The 23,682-nt window shown below is 43.5% G+C and overlaps 1 protein-coding gene across 1 annotated transcript in view; it reads right to left on the reverse strand.

Annotated features, from left to right (window-relative positions):
- loxhd1a (lipoxygenase homology PLAT domains 1a) overlaps positions 1 to 23,682 on the reverse strand; it is a 157,538-nt gene that overhangs the window by 125,098 nt on the left and 8,758 nt on the right. Inside the window, 3 exon segments of the mRNA XM_078409311.1 lie at positions 4,269 to 4,443; positions 8,038 to 8,211; positions 23,010 to 23,150. Coding sequence (XP_078265437.1) covers positions 4,269 to 4,443; positions 8,038 to 8,211; positions 23,010 to 23,150 — 490 coding nt within the window.

Below are 23,682 nucleotides of genomic sequence, written 5' to 3' on the forward strand. Positions count from 1 at the left end.
AGGGAAAGGGAGTGAAACTGTTTGGCAACCGGGAGATCGCGTAGGCCTAGGCGGACTGAGCGTAAGTGTTCAGTGAACCGATTGCCATCTACACTTGATCTCACTGAACACCTATGCTCAGTCCGCTTTGGCCTACGCGATCTCCCGGTTGACAAATATTTTAACCAAGAAACCCTTGCATTCCCTCTCTCTCCATCCCTCCCCCACCCAAATTGTACCAGCTTCAACGTCGTCTTGTTGAGTCTCATTGTCTATACTCGTTCTCACCAAGTATGCAGCTAACCATGGCCTGTTTCCTCTATCATCGTTACTTTTTTTGCATATCTTTCATTAATTTGTTCTATATCTCACTACATCACTGTCTATATCTCTCGTTTCCCTTTCCCCTGACTCTTAGTCTGAAGAAGGGTCCCGACCTGAAACGTCGCCTATTCCTTTTCTCCAGAGATACTGAGACAACTCATTGAGTTACTCCAGCTTTTTGTGTCTATCTTCGATTTAAACCAACATCTGTAGTTCCTTCCAACACCTAACTTCTGGAACTTCCTTTCTAAGGCCTGACCTATAGTGAAAGGATGGACAATCTAGGACTTGATTCCTTGCTGCACAGGGGGATGAGGGGTCATCTTAAAGAGGTGTATAAGATCATGTGAGAATAGGGAAATCAAGAACCAGAGGACATAGTTTTAAGGTGAGTGGGAAAGATTTAGATTTTTTATTTTTTTTAGATTTTAGAGATACAGCGCAGAAACAGGCCCTTCGGCCCACCGGGTCCGCGCCGCCCAGCGATCCCTGCACATTAACACTATCCTACACACACTAGGGACAATTTTTACATTTGCCCAGCCAATTAACCTACAAACCTGTACGTCTTTGGAGTGTGGGAGGAAACCGAAGATCTCGGAGAAAACCCACGCAGGTCACGGGGAGAACGTACAAACTCCGTACAGACAGCGCCCGTTGTCAGGATCGAACCTGAGTCTCCGGCGCTGCATTTGCTATAAGGCAGCAACTCTACCGCTGCGCCACCGTGCTTAGTTTATTATTGTCACGTGTACCGAGGTACAGTGAAAAGCTTTTGTTTATGTGTTATCCACTCAAAGACTATACATGAATGCAATCAAGCCATCTACAGTGCACAGATAATGGATAAAGGGCACAGCACCATTTTAAATGACATTATCTTTGGACTCAGAGAAACATAGAAAATAGGTGCTGGAGGAGGCCATTTGGCCTTTTGAGCCAGCACCGCCATTCATTGTGATCATGGCTGATCACCCACAATCAATAACCTGTGCCTGCCTTCTCCCCATATCCCTTGATTCCACTAGCCCCTAGAGCTCTATCTAACTCTCTTTTAAATTCATCCAGTGAATTGGCCTCCACTGCCTTCTGTGGCAGAGAATTCCACAAATTCACAACTCTCTGGGTGAAAAAGTTTCTTCTCACCTCAGTTTTAAATGGCCTCCCCTTTATTCTTAGACTGTGGCCCCTGGTTCAGGACTCGTGCTGATCAAGAAGGTTTTGCTACAATGTCTAATTTCCAGTGGTCAGCACTTTAGCAGATTGGCGTTCAAATGCAGGCCTATTTGACCAACAGTCTGAATTCTGCTACGATGATTGAAGTCAGCATCAGAGCACTTCATAAATACACTGCACTGGTACCTGTGCAAACATTACGCCCCTCTGATTCACAAGCAGAGAGCCACTCAAACAATATGCAGCTCAGTAATTTCTAATTCACCGGTTTTGCAGTTCACAGTTGCTAATTCCATGTTTTCAGCCATAGGCACTCTGAATAACTTCACAGCAGCATTTGGAGAACTAGAAATCTAAATGCAGCTCCACTCACCCTGACAAATATTATTCCCTGCTTGCAACACATTGCAAGGGTTGTAGTGTTTTCTGGTATTGTTGTGCTACAGAAGGAGGATAAACCCCATTATTCCCCTCATGAATTGCTCTCATGCACAAGCAATATTTGTTTGTTGCAAAGGAGAAAAGCCCGGTTGAAATTTCCAACTGCAAATTGCAATGCAGTTTGAATTGCAATACGCTTGACTGGTTTCCGCAGTTCATTGCTCCTGCTATTTTGCAGTGCACTTTTCAACAAATGATTTCACCTCAAGAGAATTCACAGTGCTCAAAATTTGCAAAAGATGCTATTCGTGTCAAAAATAATTTTGCATTGGATTGAAATGTAAAGCACACTCAAATCAGACCGCATACCCAGTGGCATGTTTGCTGCAGAAGAGACATTGTCAGTGGTATGGGTAAACAGTTTGGACACAATACCTTCTCAATTAAATCTAAAATGTTAACCTACTATAATTCTTCAACACAACTGCTAACCAATCTGCAGACTTCAGACGCTGCTTGTTTTCCATGTTATAAAAACATATCAAATGAGGTCTCAATAAATAGCTCAATCTTCACCTTACTTTACCTCAGCAAGGACCAACTTGCAACTTAAAATCAATGGCTAAATGAAATTAAATAATTTAAACATCTCACCAGTTTTCTTCTTCTCCATGTCTTTCAGATGTTGGCACCACACTAGCGCCGAAGTCTGACTTTTCCAAACCTTTGTTTTAAATGAAACATTCTTCTTTTGCCTTATAAAAAGCCTTGTACTTCTCTTTCCACTTTGACTACTGCACCTCCCTGCACTTACTGTCTAGGTAAAGGTCAAGAGTTTTCTTTTTCCTCCAGGTGATAGCAAGCCCAGCCCAGCCCAGAGCAACGTGACACGGCAGGGAATTGATGAGAGTGGGACTGCGGCCCCAACACCAGGTCTCACAAGTCAAGGAGTGGTTTCACATTCAAACTGAATCCTGGTTCACTGATGCCTGGAAAATCAGCGGAGATCAAAATAATATAGAGAAAGCAGTGAGCACTCCAGATTTTACTTTGAATCAGCCAAAAGGTTCGTAGACAATCAGGTCGGAACCATTGTATTTAAAATGACTCTTCTGAGAACTCGTGAAAGTACTGTTTTCTTTCTCTCTTGTCCTCCATCCCTGTCCTCCTCTTTCTCACATGTATCTTTGCATTTTATGTGTGTGTAGGCGTAGTACTTCATGCGTCTGTCCGTGTGGATGTATGTAGAATCCAGCAATGGATCCCTCAAAAATGTCATCAGATGACTACTGAGAGTTAATTCTGCAGTGATGGCTTTCAATTCCGTTTTCTTTAGGTTTATAAAAGCGGGTCCAGTTGAAGTGGCAATTATTCCTGCCGGGTTGCATAGAGAGGCTGGTGCAAATGTTAATAAGGGGGACTGTGGAGCAGTTCCTCTGGAAAGTATACGTGAATGGTTATCTGTTGATGACAGGATAAGGTTTGTCCATGATGCAATGTTCACAGGCTACATTCACACCTCCATGAGGTTGATTAGCTGCAGTTGGCTTAGAATGTGTCAACTGTTTGCAGAGGGCAGTAAGTGTCCAACTTGTGGAAGAACAATGCTGTGGTAGTAAAAGAAACACCCAAAGCATCACTTAGTTGGAAGTATTCCTTGTTATTTTATGGTCTCATCATCAGTTTAATTATACCACTACTTAACCTGTGTACGGGCCTGCGGGTATCCATTTCTATATTAATAAAAGATTCAGGTGGATTCTATTTTTGCTGAGAAACTAATTGACAGTCCCTTGGATCTCCGTGGCTCAATTCCAGCTGTCAAGTTTGAAGAGTTGCTCACACAAATACCCTTGCTCTACGAGCTCTCTAGTTCCAAGTACTGAGAGGAGACTCATTGTTGCTATTCTTTTATAGGACTATATCGCGCTTGTCAAGAAGGATTGAAGTACTTTATGCTTATGCCAGAACTGTACTTTGCCTTCAGATTGGCATCTTGACACGTCCCAGTTACAATTAACTTGTCAGATCAAAGTAAAAATTAAACTTCAAAACTTGACAAAGAGGAGCTACTTTTCCAAAAAGCTCAATGCAATAGTTTTCATTCATTCAGAGGTGACGTGCACATGGCATTGGGAAAATGTCACCGTCTTGTCATAACACTCAAATCTTTCACACCACATGTACACCTCTGTTCATTACATTTCAAAAAAATAAGAGCACAGCACAGTTGTGTAAAGGCATGGAGAGACTTCTGAAGATGATACTACTTTCTTCTAGCATCATGCTAGGAAATTAAAATCAAAAGGACTATTCCTTGGACAGGGAGTGAGAAAGCAGAAGGTTTATAAACTGAACGATACCCTCAGATCCTTGTCTAATATACCAACTTACCGTCTCCTACTCACCAGAATATTCATTGCGTCTCCCAGTGATGGGACTGAATGTACGACTTAGTTGGCAATCTGTGTGAAACAGGGACAGCCAGGTCCTGCAGGAAATATTCCAGGACTTGTTCCGAGCTGTGTTTGTGATGGAAACTTGTTCAATGTACCATGCCTGTCGCTTTTCCAGACCATCGTGCTGAGGAGATGATAAGAGAAGGCAAAAATACCCTTGGAGTTAATACCAGTGCAAATAAATGGTACAAAGTAACTACAATGCTGAAATGGTAAGGAGAAAAGTCTGAAGAAGGGTCTCAACCTGAAACATCACCCATTCCTTCCCTCCTGAGATGCTGCCTGACCCGCTGAGTTATTCCAGCATTTTGTGATACCTTCGATTTGTACCAGCATCTGCAGTTATTTTCCTACACGAGGAGAAGAGTCATATTCATTCAGAATAGTTCCAAGTATCTAGAGGTTCTCGTCCACTGATGCTGACAATTAGCAGCATATAGAGTGGCAAATGATAGAACAGTCCCATAGTTTGAATGTGGTCAATAGTTTAGGATATTAAAATGTGCTTCATTGCTTGTAAAGGAAAGAATTCTAAGGAAACATCCTGCTCATATTGTCAGAGGTTCCTTCTCAAAGAAGGGGATTTGGGGATGTGAAGACCGAACTGCATTTAGTGTGATGTGTAAAATAGCGAAATGGTCATCTGGTCAAGGCATAGAAACATAGAAAATAGGTGCAGGAGTAGGCCATTCGGCCCTTCGAGCTTGCACCACCATTCAATATGATCATGGCTGATCATCCAGCTCAGTAACCTGTACCTGCCTTCTCTCCATACCCCCTGATCCCTTGAGCCACAAGGGCCACATCTAACTCCCTCTTAAATATAGCCAATGAACTGGCCTCAACTACCTCAACAGAAGCATTGAAAAGCTTCTGAAATCTTCACACTGGATGCCAAGGCAGAAGATTGAATTGGGGGCCAAAATAGTGCGGAGATTAATCCTCTGATAGCAGGCCTGTGTCAAAACCAGAACCTGGCTTGATCTCCATAAAATTGGGCAGAAACCTATGTGGCCTGTTTGTGGTATTATGGGCCAGTTGCATGTTGCAGTTGTCCTAAACTAAAGGACCCAGAAGAGGGGAAACAGAAGGAAGGTTGAGTTCAGGCTTCTCATGGCGTACTGTTCTTTAGGGATCCTCAAGAAAAGCTCAGATAGAGTCAATGAGTCATACAGCACAAACACTGGCCCTTTGTCTAACTCGTCCATGCCAACCAATGTGCCCCATCTAAACTAGCCCCATTTGCCTGCACTTGGCCCATATCTCTCTCTCAACCCTTCCTTTGCAAACAGGTGTTTGAGTGCCTTTTCAATGCTGTTATAATACCTGCCTCAACTACTGCCTCTGGCAGCACATTCCATATACCCAACACCCTCACATTCCATATACCCAACACCCTCACATTCCATATACCCATCAAACTCACGGGGTCACAGGGAGAATGCACAAACTCCGTACAGACAGCACCCATGGTCAGGATAGAACCCAATGCCTGGTGCTGTAAGGTAGCAACTCTACCGCTTCTCCACTGTGCCATCCTTCAAACTTAGTTACTCCCTGCAAACGTATTTTGTTAGCTTTACCAATTATTTGCTGTCTCTGCTGATAAGCCTTTGTGAATCATACACTTACACCCAGTCCTTCTGCATCTCAGAGTTCTTACTATTCAGATAAAATGCTTTGTGCTTTTTCATGCTAATTTCACAATATCCCACATTTTGCACAATATGCTGGATTAACTGGATTGTTTTTTTAATCTCCTTATATTCTCTTCATAATTTATTTTCCTGCCTATCTTTGCCTTATCAGCAAATTAGCAACCAGATCTTTGGCGTCTTCATCCAAGTCATTTATATATAAATTGTAAAAACTTGTGCTTGCATCACCAATCCCTATGGCACATCACTCATTATATCTTGTCGACAAGAAATAGACCGATTGATGTGTACTCTGCCCATCGACCACTCCTTACCTGGATTCACCGAGCTGGAACCTCGCGAGGCGGAGGTGGAGCCTCCAGCTGGGGCATGGGTTGACGGAGCCCATGTCTACGGCCTGGGTCGACGCCAGGGAGGCGTCTGGAGAGGACCCGACAGCGTTAGAGGTGAGGTCGGAGCGGCGGTCGAAGATGGCGCCGACGGACGAGGTTGGACACGTGGGAGTGACGACACCACTGCCGAGGGAAGGAATAAAGGAGGACCTGGTGTGGTGGGACCACGGCGATGGAGGGGGAAGAACAATGGACAATGGAGGACACGGCGTGGGGGGGACCACTGTGAGGGTGGGGGGAAGAACAAAGGGGGAACTGACGCGGGGGGGGAGGAATTTGTAACTTTGTAAGCGCCCTTTATGGGCAACTATTTGCATACCTTGGGTTTGGAACCAAAGTACTTCACTGTGACTTGTCACATGTGACAATAAAGTATCAATTCATTCATTCATTCATTCATTCATAATACATAATTCAATTCAATTCAATTCACCTGTCACTTAAGTTAGACACAAAATGCTGGAGACAGGCGGGGTAGGCAGCCTATTGGTGAGAGGAAAATGTTTCCAGAAGGAAACCAAAACCAAAGGACAATAGACAATAGACAATAGGTGCAGGAGTAGGCCATTCAGCCCTTCGAGCCAGCACCGCCATTCAATGCGATCATGGCTGATCACTATCAATCAGTACCCCGTTCCTGCCTTCTCCCCATACCCCCTCACTCCGCTATCCTCAAGAGCTCTATCCAGCTCTCTCTTGAAAGCATCCAACGAACTGGCCCCCACTGCCTTCTGAGGCAGAGAATTCCACACCTTCACCACCCTCTGACTGAAAAAGTTCTTCCTCATCTCCGTTCTAAATGGCCTACCCCTTATTCTCAAACTGTGGCCCCTTGTTCTGGACTCCCCCAACATTGGGAACATGTTATCTGCCTCTAATGTGTCCAATCCCCTAATTATCTTATATGTTTCAATAAGATCCCCCCTCATCCTTCTAAATTCCAGTGTATACAAGCCCAATCGCTCCAGCCTTTCAACATACGACAGTCCCGCCATTCCGGGAATTAATCTAGTGAACCTACGCTGCACGCCCTCCATAGCAAGAATATCCTTCCTCAAATTTGGAGACCAAAACTGCACACAGTACTCCAGGTGCGGTCTCACCAGGGCCCGGTACAACTGTAGAAGGACCTCCTTGCTCCTATACTCAACTCCTCTTGTTACGAAGGCCAACATTCCATTGGCTTTCTTCACTGCCTGCTGAACCTGCATGCTTCCTTTCATTGACTGATGCACTAGGACACCCAGATCTCGTTGAACTCCCCCTCCTCCTAACTTGACACCATTCAGATAATAATCTGCCTTTCTATTCTTACTTCCAAAGTGAATAACCTCACACTTATCTACATTAAACTGCATCTGCCATGTATCCGCCCACTCACACAACCTGTCCAAAGGAGTTACATTTAAATTGACTGCATAAAAAACAAAGGCAACATGGGGAAACCAGTTTTGCACCGTGCTGTTGCTGTTTGGAATGCATTGCCTTACAGATTGTTAGAAATAAATGCAATTGAAATGGGAATCAAAAAAAGCAAATGCAAGATTATCAGGAAACAGCATGGAAATGAGCCTAATTATTGACCTGCTCTAGGATAAAATGCAGATATGACAGATCATAACTATTTAGTTAACAAATGTCAGATTAAAGTACTTTTTGCACAGTTACCTCCAATGTGATGTTCTGGAGTTCCCCAATGTCTGGTCCACAGATCTTAAACATGTGTGATGATCCTTTGTTGAAGCAGAATGATTTAGGCCTGTCAGTATTTTTTGACAGGGAATTCTTCCATAGGCGCCTTTTGTTCATTTTTCCTCGTGATCCTTTCATTTGCAGGAAAACCTGATAAAGATGACACATGATTTACTATCATTCCCACCTTCAAATGTGACATTGTTGAAACATGGTCACTCGATGATCAGGTCTGGAAACTAAGCAATTTTACTGAGGTAAAAAGAGTTAAATATAAAAGTGAGGGCAACCGGCAGCCAATATCTTTGCACAACAGCAATCAATGATGAATTATTTTTTCCATCTCATTCCTAGATCTGTACTCTCCCTCGATGTGTGATTCCTGTCAGGAGTGCCTCCTGCATGTAAGTAAACTCTTACCTGGATAAATGGGTCAAGGTTAGATTGGACTGCAAAATTATTAGCTCCCCTCCCATCTAACTCCCCCAGACCCTTCATATGAGAAAAAAATTGTACCATCCTCTGCCATCAGATTTGATTTAGGTTTTGATTTATTATTATCACATGTACCGAGGTACAGTGAAAAGCTTTGTTATGCATCGTATCCAGACCGATCAGATATACAATGTGTAGTTACAATCTATTCAGGAGTCGAGGGGATCTTATCAAAACGTATAAGATTATTAAGGGGTTGGACACGTTAGAGGCAGGAAACATGTTCCCAATGTTGGGGGACTCCAGAACCAGGGGCCACAGTTTAAGAATAACGGGTAGGCCATTTCGAACGGAGATGAGGAAAAACTTCTTCAGTCAGAGAGTTGTGAATCTGTGGAATTCTCTGCCTCAGAAGGCAGTGGAGGCCAATTCTCTGAATGCATTCAAGAGAGAGCTAGATAGAGCTCTTAAGGATAGTGGAGTCAGGGGGTATGGGGAGAAGGCAGGAACGGGGTACTGATTGAGAATGATCAGCCATGATCACATTGAATGGCGGTGCTGACTCGAAGGGCCGAATGGCCTACTCCTGCACCTATTGTCTATTGTGTGTTTTATTGTCATAGGTCCCAAACAGAACAATGAAATTCTTATTGCGGCAGCACAACAAAATATGTAAACTTTTAAACAATATTATATGCACAAAAAAAAGTTCAGTAAATACATATCCTCCACATAACCTCCAGAGATTATTTGGAGGTTAGAGCCTTTAATAGCCTGATGTCTGTGGGGAAGAAGCTGTTCCAGAACCTGGACATTACAGTTTTCAGGCTTTTTTAACTTCTTCGTGATGGGAGGAGTAAAATGAGTGTGTGGCCAGGGTGGTGTGGGTCTCTGATGATGTTGGCTGCCTTTTCGAGTAGCAACTCCTGTAAATCCCTTTGATGGTGGGGAGGTCAGTACCCATGATGCAGTGTTCAAACTCAAGTGCAATCACCTTTATTGTCAAAGTTATTTACATTTTCTTCTATTAACATCATTGCTTTCACCCAGGTTTGGGCTCCTGTTCCACACCATGGTTTCCAGGTTAGTTCAACTTCAGAAATTTGTGTTAATGTAATGTTACAAAGCCAGGTTTACCTGAACTGCCACCATCCCAACCAGGGATGGCACAGCAGGACAGGGACACAGCCAACAGCCCCAGCACCCAACTTTAATGCTGCCCCCCAGTATTGTGTGTGGGATTTGTCCGTTCTCCCTGAGAACGCCTGGGTTTCCTTCGGAAGCTCCGGTTTCATCCCACATCCCATACATACATTGGTAGTTTAATTGAACATCATAAATTGCCGTGACTATGTAGGTAAGTAGTACAATTTCAGGGGCGCAGGGGGTAGGAGCAGTTCCATATTCACACAGCATGGAAGCAAGCCTTTTGGCCCAACATGCCCATGCCGACCAAGGAGCCCTATCTACACTAGTCCACCTGCCTGCGTTTGGCCCATATCCCTCTAAACCTTTCCTACCCATGTACCTGCTCAAATGTCTTTTAAATGTTGTTTTAGTATCTGCATCTACTACCTCATCTGGCAGCTCATTCCATATACCCATCACCCTCTCAATAAGTTGCCCTTCAGGTACCTATTAAATCTTTCCCGTCTCACCTTAAATTAATGTCATTGAGTTTTTGCTTCTCCTACTCTGGGTAAAAGACTTTGTGCATCTCCCCTATCTATTTTCCTCGTGATCTTATATACCTCTATAAGATCACCCCGCATCCTCTTGCACCCCAAGGGATCAATGGTTCAATGGTCCAGTGATGCTTTATTGTCACGTGTGCACTGCACAGTGAGATTCCTTTTGCATAGATCACACGCTCCTGAGTCGCCATATTTTGGCGGCGTTTACAAAATGTCCAAAGTCCGGTCCACACACCTAATGTACTGGAGTGGCTGCTGCAGAGCACAGTTGAAGGGATGGAGAGTTTCAAGATGTACCCATCCAATACCACAAGTGGGATGGATTCAAGACATTGGGAAATGCCTTGCACTGGTATACAATGTGCTGGGACATTGGCATACGAGCCAGGAAGTCATGTTGCAGCTTTATGAGACTTTGGTTAGGCTGCATTTGGAATATTATGCAAAGTTCTGGTAGCCCCATTACAGGAAGGATATGAAAGCTTTGGAGAGGGTGCAGAAGAGGTTTACCTGAAAGTTGCCTGGATTCGAGGGAATTACCGATAAGTAGAGATTGGAGAAAGTTGGATAGTTTTCTCTGGAACATCAGATGTTGAGGGGAAATGTGATAGAAGTGTATTAAAATTAAGAGAGGCATAGATAGGGTAGGCAGACAGGTTTTCACCCAAAGTGAAAATGTCAAGGACAATAGGGCGTGGTTTTAAGGTGAAAGTGGCAAAGTTTAAAGGAAATGTGTTGGACAGGTTTTGTTACACAGAGAGTGATGCATGCCAGGAATGCACTGTTGGGAGGTGGTGGAGGCAGTTACATTAGTGAAAGTTAAGAGGCTTGTAGATGGGCGCATGGATATGCAGGCAAATGAAGTATATGGATCACATGTAGGCAGAGCAGATTGGTTTAATCTGGCATCATGTTCCATATGGACATTGTGGGCCGAAGGGCATGTTGCTCTGCTATACTGTTCTACGCTCTACCAGCCTTGGATTGGCACTGAGTCAGGGGGTTGTGTATTTTAATCCCTTCCAAGGGACAAATATGAAAATTAAATGAATAATCCAGTGCAGGGCAGATAAAACTGCAAAGTGATGATCTGTCTGCTCTTCTGGATGGATGTAAGTGGTGTTGTCTCCCACAGGAAAGGAGTGTTCTCATGATAGGCCTGGCCACCATTAAACCAGGGTGGTGGTCTGGTTGGGCCTGTGAAAAACAAGAGTTAACATCTCCAAGGCCTGAAAAATGCCATCACTTGGATAATTTTATGGTTTCCATTTTACCAAGTTAACATTAGTTTGTAGTACTCTCACTGGGTTTTTTAAAGATTAGTTTAGTTTATTATTGTTATGTGTACTGATGTACAGTGAAAAGTTTTGGTTTGTATTCTATCGGTTTAAAGAAAAGATGACACATGATTACAATCAAGCCGTCCACAGTTCACAGATAAAGGATAAAGATTACAACATTTAGTGCAGGTTAAAGTCCGATATAGTCTGATAAAGTCTGATTAAAGATAGTTCATAGGTCTCCAATGAGGTAGAAGGGAGGTCAGGACCACACTCTAGCTGATAATGTCGGTCTGTCTGAAAAATTACATGCCTAGTTCCATCTACTTACGAAAAAACTAATTTGATTGTTAGATGGGGCACATTACAGACACTGCCTAGAATGTAACTCCTCTAATGGTCAATTGCCATTGTTTAGCTATTTCTCTCCAAAGATTTACTCGGTACTGAGTTTCCTATCCAGAGGATAGTGTTAATGTACGGGGATCGCTGGGCGGCACGGACTTGGAGGGCCGAAAAGGCCTGTTTCCGGCTGTATATATATGATATGATATGATATGATGCTGCTCAGAGCTAGAAGTTTTCATTGTTGCGTAACCATGGCAACAGTTCTCACACTTGTCACAATTGAACTGGGGGAGGAGCTAGAAAAGGGTGGACTTGCCTGGTAAAAAGCAAAAAAGTTTTCATCTAAGTGAGTTTGCAGTTGCAAATTCAACATAAAGCAACGCTGAAATCATGTGAAAGACCAAAATTAATGTATTTGAGAAAAGCTGAAGAAACCTCTCTGTATGGGACTCACACAGGAAACAAGGCCCATCTTTAAGGCTGTTCTAGACCTAAAGGTTACTGCAATTGTCATGGAAGTATCATAGAAGAAGAGGGATCCCATTAGTCAAAATGCTTCTGTGAATATTTGCAAATCCCAGCTGGGGTACTCAAAAAGTGTTCTCATGGAGTCAAATCTGGACATTCTTGCTGGAGCTAAACCTAATGGAAGTCATGAAACGTACCCGAAGATTTCAAATTTGCAAAGACCTGCAGCGGTGAATCCTGCAGAGGTGAGAAACAATGAAAGAAATCCTGAAGAAATCATGTCCTATGAAAGTCAAATGGAAATTAGTCCCCATGGTGATAAAATGCAAACCGGCCTCAATTGGGAACAAATGGAATTCAGCCTCAACAAGATGCCCGGAGAAGTTAGTCACCAAGGAACCTCCATAGAAACAACACGGCATGGAAGTCCAATAGAAACAAGGCCACTTGGAAACTCATCTCTTGGGGGTTTATTGGAAACAAAACAGCCCGGAAGTCCAATAGAAATGAGACTCCCTGGAAAATCAATGGAAACTTGGCCAAATGAAATTTCAATGGAAACTAAGTTCCTTGGAGGTTCAATACAAATAAGCCCCCATGGAAGTCATACAGAAGGCAAGTCCCATGGCAGTGCAGCACATCTAGAGTCTGAGAGGGATCCAATAGGTTATACATCTCGCAGCAGTCCTAGGGTTGGGCTCCATTGGAGTCCTGATGACATAGTAAAGATGCCATCTTCAGATCTTCCACTGAAGATCCAAACTGAAGAGATCATTTTAGCAGGAAGGCCCTCCATGGATTCATCGATGAATAGAAGTGCAGAAAACTCTACAGACATCTTCATGATCTCAACCATTGAAAGCCCTTTGGCAATGAAGGGTTATGGGAGAAATGAATGGCAGAAAGATTATAACACGGTCACATCCGAAATGAGTCCAGTGTCGATCAGAGCTGGGAGTGGTATGGCCAGGGTTGGATACCATAGGGGTCCTGAGGATCTGAGGATGTCAAATCTCAATCTTCATACATCTGTTGGGCCAGGGGAAACTGAATTTACAGCCAGGTCTAGAATGCTTCCGAGTGATGACGTGAGAAAAACAAACATATGCAGTGCTTTTGTAGTCAATACACCTCGGGTATCTCCGGCCGTGAATCCTGAATGGAATCTTGGAGCAGGTGGAGCTCAGGGCTTTTACGGAACAGATTGGTCTCCAGTCAATTTTGAAACTAACCTAAATAAGTCAACAATGAATAGCCCCCTAATGGTGAGATCCTTCAGTAGTTCTTTATCGGATGTGCCATTTCCAAGGTACATTGAGGACCTGTTGCCATCAAAGGCAATAAGCCCTTCAGAGGATAAACTATCGAAGAGCCCAATAAATGTTAATTCTGAAGCGCATGCATCATGGCAGCCTCCTGTGGCAGTTAATCCACAAAATTATCTGCAGAATGACGTGCGGATGTTAAATCAGTGCAGTCTTCCGACTGCAAACCCCTTTTGTGGCTCTCTGGCAGCAACAAGAGGCAGTCCACAAATGGTCTTGAATGATATAAATAAGTATCCTCGTGAGATGGGAACATGCCAAGCACGTTTTATAAGGACTGAGCCCCATTGGAATACCATGGAAAGTCAACTTTACAATGGGACTGTAGCTGGAGAACATGAAACTAACTTTGCAAACATCATACCCAAAACAAGCCTGATGGGAGTCAGGCCCTGTAGGTACCCTGAAATAGAAGACCTAAACATGCCAAGTATGAATATTCCTGCAGATGTCAGATTTCATGCGAATCCTTTAGAATTCAGGAATGAAGCACAATTTGTTTCAATGACGCCCCAAAGACAAGCATCCACAAGCCAAGAATATCCCACCTACAGTTCCATGAAAATAACAAATCCTGCATTAATTGTAACTCCAGAGACTCCAGTAGGCTTGGGTTATCATTGGAATCCAATGTATGACGTGGAAAGCTTAAACTTCCATGCCCAAACTGTTACTAGTCCATTATCGATCAGACAATTTGAGACTCCTGCATTGGTGGGAGGTTGCACTGGTCCATTACCATTCAGGCCTCATGGCTGTCCTGCCCCAATTCGACAATTCAACAATTCCCCAGGACCAGATCCAAGGATTCCAAACTGGGATAATTCCACAGCATCACACTTTCCATGGAGTCCTATTGGGGCTGGAGCTTCAAGTAGTTATTTGAACTTAAGTTTTGAAGACCGTCTTGCCATAGCCAGACACCACGCCATTGCGGAAGCTAGCCTGCCAATGACAAGTTACACTAGCCCTTTGACGACGCCCATCCATGGGAATCCACCCATGTTCAAACCGTACATCAGTTACAGGGAGGACCTGAAACATGTAGAGTTGGACAGTCCTGCCAACTTCAAATCCCAAAGGCCTGTTGCAACTGTTTCACAACTTACGGCTTATGAAAGGCCCGTGGCAGTCGGTCCCCTTGATACTCTGACCACAGTAAAATGTGAAGACAGTTTTGGTGTTCACCCGAATTATCCCACCCCTTATAATCATCCAGTGAGGAGATCTTTTGGGAGTCCTATGGAGATCAAGCCATGTGTTGATCCAACAGCTGGCCGACCTAGGGGGAATGCCACAAAGTCCATACCCGAAAGGGATCCAGTAGATGTTCAAAACGTCAATGAAACATGTCAGGATAATCCAAAGGTACTTGGCCCTGCAAAGATTGGAAGCTTTTTCCATGCCATTGAAAATTCTTCTGCTGTCAATGGAAATTGTGAAGCAATAAAATGCCATGGCCTCTCCATGGAAATGAATCCTGAAGAAAATCTTATAAAAGATGAACCTCAGAAGAGTGCTGCGATTGGCACAACACTTGAGTGTGCAAGAGAAATGAAGAGTGATGAAGCCAATTTGCTGGCTCGACTCCATGGGAATTGTGTGGAAGTCAAATCCCAAGGTGGATGTGTGGTGAGCAGAGCTTCAACCAGTACTGCAGGCAATCCTGAAGAAGGCAAAAAAACAACTATCAACATTTCCCTTACAGTCATTCTTCCCTCCAGTTCATTAGAAGCAAGTACCAAAGGAAGCTCTCTAGCCAAAATGAATGGGAATAGCATATTGTTTGAACCAAATCCAGGTCCTAAGAATGGAGGGTCAACAGCCAGTCTTTCACTGCAGGATTGTGACGATAAAACCAAGTCAATGACCCAGGAAAAGATCTCTGAAGAAAGCTTGGTAGTGGAAACCAAGAGGGATCCTACAAATCCTGGACTTTACCACACAACTACTGAAGATAAGCAGTGCCAATATCCTGAGGAAAGCCATATATCAAGCCCCATTAAATCTGCAACTGACATGCCACATGAAAACAAAGTGGAAGCCAGTTCTAAAAGCATATCCAGCAACAAGGAAAGCTCTGAAGACTTTAAAGCATCAAAGTTGGCTAACACAGTGAAAGACGGTTCCCACGAATATAATCTATTAGAAGAGGATGAAAAGGAAAATGCACAGGCTGCGGAGGTCGATCAAAAAAGGGACTTTATTGAAGTTCAACCACAAGAAAACGCTGTACCAACCTCACCTCCCATTAATCACAGTAAATGTCCAAGTGAATCACATCTTAACAGCCCTTTACCTGTCACTCTTCGGGCCTGTAATGTTGCAGTCAGAGCTGAAGATTCTCGAGGAGAATTGCAGGCTTTTACTGATGGCAAAATGGAGTCTCATCAGGGAAGCTTTGACTCAACCACACACCATGAGAGCACAGAGGAAGGCCCGGAAGACGTGTCTTTTAGTAGTCCTGCTGCAAGTAGTGATCAGGGGAGACATCTGGATGTCAACATGGCTGCTGAAAATCTGTACGTCGTGGTTAAACTCTACAAGAGTGCTACAAAGTTCAAGCATCAAGACTATCCCATCATGACATCTGGAGACAGTCCTATAGCAAGCTTATCGCCACGCAGTCCCTCAGCGGTGGACTCTGAAAGAAGTTCTGGAGTAGTCTCACCCGAGAGCAACTCCTCTGAAGCAACCATAATAGCAAAGTTGAGTAGTCCAAGAGCAGTTAGTCAGGAGAGCATTGTTACAATCAGACCAGAAACATCGGCAGGTGAAGATAAGAGGCCGTTAAATTTAGACAGTTCTGCAGAGATCGCAATTAAGGGAAGTAGCAGTCTGAAAGTGCAAAGTCCTAACTGTCCCGAAGTAAGACAATTCCAGGAGAGTCCATTACAAGTCAACCTAGAAGAAAGCCCTAAGACAGGTAAATACTGTGGGAATTCTGGTGAGCAGCAAAGTGCCCAGGGTGTTGAAGAAGAGGTTTTCACTTTAAAGCCTCAGGGAAATACTACAACGGTTACATCTGGAGAAAACTCGCCAGTGCTCCCTGACAATGTTGGCTTCAATGCGAGTCAAACACACAACAAATCTAAACCTGCTCCTGTGGCAAATGCACCTCAGAGGGTCTGCACAGAGGCCGACGCGAGTCTCACAACATTCAAGCTTCAAATGGATCCTCCGGTACTCATTCCTGAATGTAGTCTTAATGCAGCTTCATTATCAGGGATGCATTCCACAACTGATTATCATCGTGGCCCTAGTGCATTCACACCCCAGTGTAGCCTTGATGGGGAAATGAAGAAATCTAATCTGAGTACCGCTGGAGTGGTCAATGGTGAGGAATGTGTTGGGAGATTAAGGTCAGAAGCAACTACTGTCAAAAATCTGACATCAAATAGGGCAATTCCTACAGTTACTTCACCTGAGAGGACAATAAATTTGAATCATAATAGTCCGGTAGCAAGAATATGTGAGGGGAGACCTCTGGAAGTTAATGCTGAAGAGGGTCTAAACACAATTAAACACCAGGAGAATTGTGATGAACAGCAAAACCTCCATGGTATTTCACAGAGTAGACAAGGAAAGGTTTTTGTAGTGGAGACGGATTGTGAGAATCCAGAGGGTATATCTGTAGATGACCCAGGTACTCGAATGACTCTTCGTGAAGTGGTCAACCTGAAACGTACCCAGGTAGATAAGGAACGCGAAGATGATCGTGGAGAGAGCACACCCGAAAGGAGTCGCACTGAACTCAGCGAAGATCCCTTAAAATTCATCCCTCAGGTAGTTCCTGGTTCTCTCAACACTGACGTTGGGCCCAAAGCAAGGTCAGTACCAGGGAGCCCTTCTGCAACAGCTTCTAAAGCAAGTCTTGATGAAGACTCGCCTTCATGGACCTCTGATGAAGAAATTAAGTATCAAAATCTGAAGAGTCTGATTGAAATGATTCATCAGGAATGTGCTGATATACTCAGTCCAGAAACACGTAGTAGAGAAGATCCAACATCAAATATGGGTAGTCCTCCTGACATTTTACCTAAAGGGAACACTGCCTCGAGAACCCTCGCATTTAACAGTCCTGGCACCAGAATGTACCAGTGGAGTCCTTTGGAAGTCATTTCAGAAGAAGCTCTTACAGCAGTTATACCCCATGGGAATTCTAAGGACTTGATGTGCGAGTCAAACCTCCAAAGTATTGTGGAAAGGAGACAGAGTGAAATTCCTGCCAAGGAACCACATCAGGAGAATCCCACGCAGCTCCCATCTGGAAATGATTCTGAGACGTCAAAGCCGCATCAATTTGTAAATGTCAACATCCACGTGAATCAGGTGAATGTCAAGCCCGAACCCTCTCCTGCAGCAAATACTACTCAAAAGAGTGAAACCGAGATCAGACAAAATGACAGTTCTACTACATTCAATGCTCAACAGGGTTCCATGATTCTCAGGCATGAGGGTCGTCCTCAAGTAAACTCCCTACATGGGGGTTCTTTTACAATGGTGTCCGAAAGTAGTCTTGAAGCAGCCTCACCTCTGCGGAGCGCTGATGGAAATGTGAAAAATTCAAATCAGGAGAATACTGGAATGGTCCACCTTGAGGGGAATGTTGTTACAACTAGACCAGAGCCAGCTGTCGGAGAAGATCATGATATACATGTCAAGGCCAAGGGGAGTACAGGTGTGAGAACGCTAGATATCGATAATCTTGGTGAAGGTAATTATCAGTGGTCTCCTTCTGAAGAGTTTGGATTCTATGGGAACTCCAGAGTACAGCTGAGCAAGTCCAACGAGCATGGTACTGGAGAAGATGACCAAGGGGATTATCCAGTGTTTGAACAATCCCAGGGGAATTTTTCAGGTGTTGCTCCTGGAGATGTGTCAGAAATATCAAATCGTGCAAATCTTGGCCTTAATGAGAGTCACTCTGACATGGAGCCAAGGAGCATTTCAGCAGCAGAAGGACATCAGACAAGTCACACACAAATAAGGCACAATGTAAATCCTCCAAACGATCAGGAATACCCAGTGCCTCCCAAGTCTGAAGGCAGTATTAACGCTGGCTCATTACCGAGCTGCCCTTCCACTATGGCCACTGGAAGTCCCTGGAGCCCTTGTAAAGAAACAACAAAGTCAAATCTGAACAGTCCTAGTGCATTCAGTCATCAAGGGAGCGTTGCTACATACAGATCAGAAACAGCCACGAGAGAAGGTGAAAGGGCATCAAATTTGGATAATCCCATTGATGTCGAACCTACAGAAAGTGTGGAGCAAAGACAGCCAAATCCAAGCAGTCTGCCAGTCGGGGAAGTCCAGGGAAATCTTTCAGAAGTGAACCCTGAAGCAGTTAAATACCCAAGCAATTCTGGTGAACTGCAACACATCTATGGCATTGTGGTAAACAAACAACAAACTAGTTCCGTAGTTGAAACACCTCAGGGAAATCGTGCGACTGCTGAGTATGGAAGTGGTTCAGAACTGTCAAAGCAAGAGAATCGTGTGGATGTCAGTCTCAGTGAAAATGGCACAGGTATCTTGCTCAACTATATTCCTTTAAATAACCCAGCTCCAGGGGAAGTTTCCTCAGAGACCAGTCTCCGTGAGTGCCCCACGAATGTCAAGCTTCAGAGGGGCCCTGAGCCACTCTTTCCCAATGGTGGACATAATGCAGACTCATCACCAGGGAGCGCTGTTGCATTTGGCGCTGATTGTGGACTTCCTGCAGTCGCAGCTCAGAGGAGTTCTGAAGAAGAAGTGAAGAAGGCAGATCTGAAAGGCCTTGTTACAAGCAGTCATCAGGAGAGTGCCCATACAGTCAAACCTGATCTAAAGAATGCAAATGTATCAGTCACGCATGAGGGGTGCAGAGGCAACCTGATAAGAATACGCCTTGGTGCTGAAAGAAGAAAATGCCTTAAGAATCCCTCAGAGGTAAATTCAAGAGAAGATCTGAGAGGGTCAACCCTACATAGCTTTATTGAAGCCCATCACTATGAAAATGCAGTGGGAATCAAACCTGGAGACTTTCCAGAGACAAGTCAGGAGCATTCTTTAACATTCAGAGCTGGACATGACTATGAGAAACCAACTTTGAATCAACAGGAAGATTACAGAACTTTCGAAAGACATGCGGATGCCAAGCCTCAAGAAATTCCTGCAGCAAATCCAACTCAGTATAGCTGTGAGGAGGGTGGACAGCAAGAAACCCTGACAGAGTTCAAACCTACAGCCTCCAAACATCAGAAGATAATTATAGACACCGCACAACACAGTGAACCTTTTGATAAGGTCTCAGAAATGATGCATTCATCTGTCACACCACCACAGAGTCCAGAAGAAAGCACAGAGGTTACAAATCTGGAAGAACCTTTTCTAGTCTTTACAAATGATCATCTTCAAAAAGACAAGAAGCAAACAAACATGAATTAATAAACCTGGGGAAATTAAAAAAACTAAGGAAGCCCTAAAGCTCTCGGCCATAACAGGAATCATTTAGAAATTAAGTCTGAACGCAGCCTTGAAAATATCAGTTCCACAGTCAGCATTGGAGAAGTCAAATCGGATTTGAGCAAGTCAGGTCTGATTTAAGTTTAGGAGAGGTCAGGCTTCAGTGGAGTTATACCTGAGAAAAAGTTCTGGATAAAGATATGAAGATGGCAGCAAAAAAGGTTTTTAGAGTGATGTGGTCCAGGCAAGAATTGAATAGGTAGGGTTCAAGGGAATGCCTGATTTGTTTGTAAGCTCTTCCTTTAGTGAACCTGCTTTTTTATTATCCATCATGAGGTAAACAAAGCCCTTCTTGGAACAATGTTAATGAAGATTTGTAATATTTTTACACATATAATGCTGTTATTTTCAAACTAGTTTTAAAACTCTATGAAGTTTCATAATTTATTCAAAAAATCTGAATTAAATAGCAGATAATAGGTTAACTATAACAGCAAATAAACATTCAAAGAAGGGGTGAAAAACCACAAAAATGCAAAGAGTTCTACGACTCAGGATACATTATAAATTGTAAATGTTCAGAATCAAAAGGAAAATGTTGGAAATCAGAAATAAAATAGAAAATGCAGGCCAGGCAGCGTCTGTGAAGATAGACATAGGAATAATGATTTAGGTTAATGATCGATCAGCAGAAAGTTGCTGGAAGGAGACCGATTTGAAACACTATTGCTGTTTCTCTCTCCACAATTGCTGCCTGATGTACTGATTATGTTTATAATTAAGAATGACTTATTTATTTAAGCATTAGCAAGGGATAATATGACTCACGTTTCCTCTCCAAACAATCGCACCACAAAAAAAAACCCCATGGGATGGATTTGTCTTTTTACTGGAGCATGATGACAAATCGGCATTAGGTTTCAAATTCCTCCATTTCCTTTCAATAGAGAATAGACAATAGACAATAGGTGCAGGAGGAGGCCATTCGGCCCTTCGAGCCAGCACCGCCATTCAATGTGATCATGGCTGATCATTCTCAATCAGAACCCCGTTCCTGCCTTCTCCCCATACCCCTGACTCCGCTATCCTTAAGAGCTCTATCTTGAATGCATTCAGATAATTGGCCTCCACTGCCTTCTGAGGCAGAGAATTCCACAGATTCACAACTCTCTGACTGAAAAAGTTTTTCCTCATCTCAGTTCTAAATGGCCTACCCCTTATTCTTAAACTGTGGCCCCTTGTTCTGGACTCCCCCAACATTGGGAACATGTTTCCTGCCTCTAACGTGTCCAACCCCTTAATAATCTTATACGTTTCGATAAAATCTCTTCTCATCCTTCTAAATTCCAGTGTATACAAGCCTAGTCGCTCCAGTCTTTCAACATACTCAGGTTCGATCCTGACTACGGGTGCTGTACTGTAAGGGGTTTGTACGTTCTCCCCGTGACCTGCGTGGGTTTTCTCCGAGATCTTCGGTTTCCTCCCACACTCCAAAGAAGTACAGGTATGTAGGTTAATTGACTGGGTAAATGTAAAAATTGTCCCTAGTGTGTGTAGGATAGTGTTAATAGTGTTAGTGTGCGGGGATCGCTGGCGGCACGGACTTGGTGGGCCGAAAAGACCTGTTTCCGCGCTGTATCTGAAATATGAAATAATATGAAAATATGAAACATATGATAGTCTGGCCATTCCGGGAATTAACCTAGTAAACCTACGCTGCACGCCCTCAATAGCAAGAATATCCTTCCTCACATTTGGAGACCAAAACTGCACACGGTACTCCAGGTGCGGACTCACTAGGGCCCTGTACAACTGCAGAAGGACCTCTTTGCTCCTATACTCAACTCCTCGTTATCAAGGCCAACATTCCATTGGCTTTCTTCACTACCTGCTGTACCTGCATGCTTCCTTTCAGTGACTGATGCACTAGGACACCCAGATCCCGTTGTACGTCCCCCCGTTTACTTTAATATGCTAAAAATTATATTGGTATTGGCAGCACAAATGCCCAAGGTCAAAAACAACGAACGGAGGTCTGGGGAAAAGGCAAGTGCGCACGTACTGCCATAACCACGCCATGGAAATTATTTTTGTATTCAGCAAAATATTAATGTTTACGGTTTGATATTCTGCTAAAATCCAAGTTTTTAGTTGGAGCCAATTCACCTACAAACCCGCACATCATTGGGACGTGGGAGGAAACCAGAGTACCCGGAGAAAAACCACGTGGTCACAGGGTGAACGTACAAACTCTGTACAGACATCACCCGTAGTGTGGATCGAACCCAGGTTTTTAGCAGGAACTCTACCACTGAGCCACTGTGCCAATGAACAATAAGCCAATAAACATACAAACCTGCACGTGTTTACAATGTGGGAGGAAACTGGAGCATCCGGAAAAAAAACATGCACCCTCACAGAGAGAATGTTCTAACTCCATACAGACAAGCACGCGTTGTCAGGATCGATCCGGGATCTCTGGAGCGGTAAGGCGGCAACTCTATCGCTGCACCACAGTGTTGCCCCTGGTGGCTTTTCCTGAGGTGATATGTTCTAGCACCCCTCCTTGTAAACCACTTTCTACCCACAACATGGAGTGCACTGACTCCCACAATCCTCACTGGCTTACATATCCAGACATTGAACAAAGTGATTTATCAGTAAAGCGCCATTACGTTTTGACTGCTTACATTGCAAAAGCTGTTGCAATACTTTCTCCATGGGGAAAAATCATATTAAAGCTTTTGATGAGATTGGATGATAAAGCCTGGTTGGCAAAACCCAGCTCTTCTTTCAATTATCTGCAGCACCCTTTGTATCATCTATCCAAACTAAACGTCACTAAGGTAAACATCTAATAGAATACGAGTTTGCAACAGAGGAGGTCTGTATCCACACTGTACGACTCTATCACTCTATTAACCCCAGTTCGTGTAGGGAATTTTCCTCACCTTTGCATCAGTCCCTGCATCCCTCTTCTCGCCCGTTTTCACCATCACTTTGTATAAAACATTGCCGTCAGCGAGGGATCCAGTCCTCGACAGGTCACAGCGGGAGCTCAATGATCGTGGAAGCAGAGCGCTCCTCGAGCGCTGAATATCGCATTGAAACAAGGATCAATTTTATATATAAAGTTAATTCACATCATATTAAATTGCCTCAAAAAGATATAAAAACATAATGTCAAGATATGCATAACTATAAGACCGACCACCTTGGATACATTTGATGAATTATTTTCAATCCGTTTATTCAGAAGACTAGAAAATTTCTCTTTTATCCTTAAACATAAGGAGTTTTGTCGAGCTCAACAACTTACCATATTTTACATCAATTCCCCAGGCATTAATTTCTTCCTATTCATGCCTGTGGCTTGTCACTTTGTAATAATGATATAATTTTGATCTGTGCTGTTGGCCCTAGTTAAAGAAGCTATTAGTCTAAGACTGGGTATTTAAATAAAAGATTTTAGTCATCTTGCTTTCTTTATCAAATGGAAAATCAGTCTGAAAACGTCAAACTCTGGAAACATCATGAGCACATTTCCTTCAGCATTAAGCAAAGCATTTTTGGAGGTGGAGGAAATGAAACACTATACCATATTCCAAGGATGGCCTTGCTTTC

Source organism: Rhinoraja longicauda, chromosome 1, assembly GCF_053455715.1.
Source record: "Rhinoraja longicauda isolate Sanriku21f chromosome 1, sRhiLon1.1, whole genome shotgun sequence".
NCBI classification, from domain to species: domain Eukaryota; kingdom Metazoa; phylum Chordata; class Chondrichthyes; order Rajiformes; family Arhynchobatidae; genus Rhinoraja; species Rhinoraja longicauda.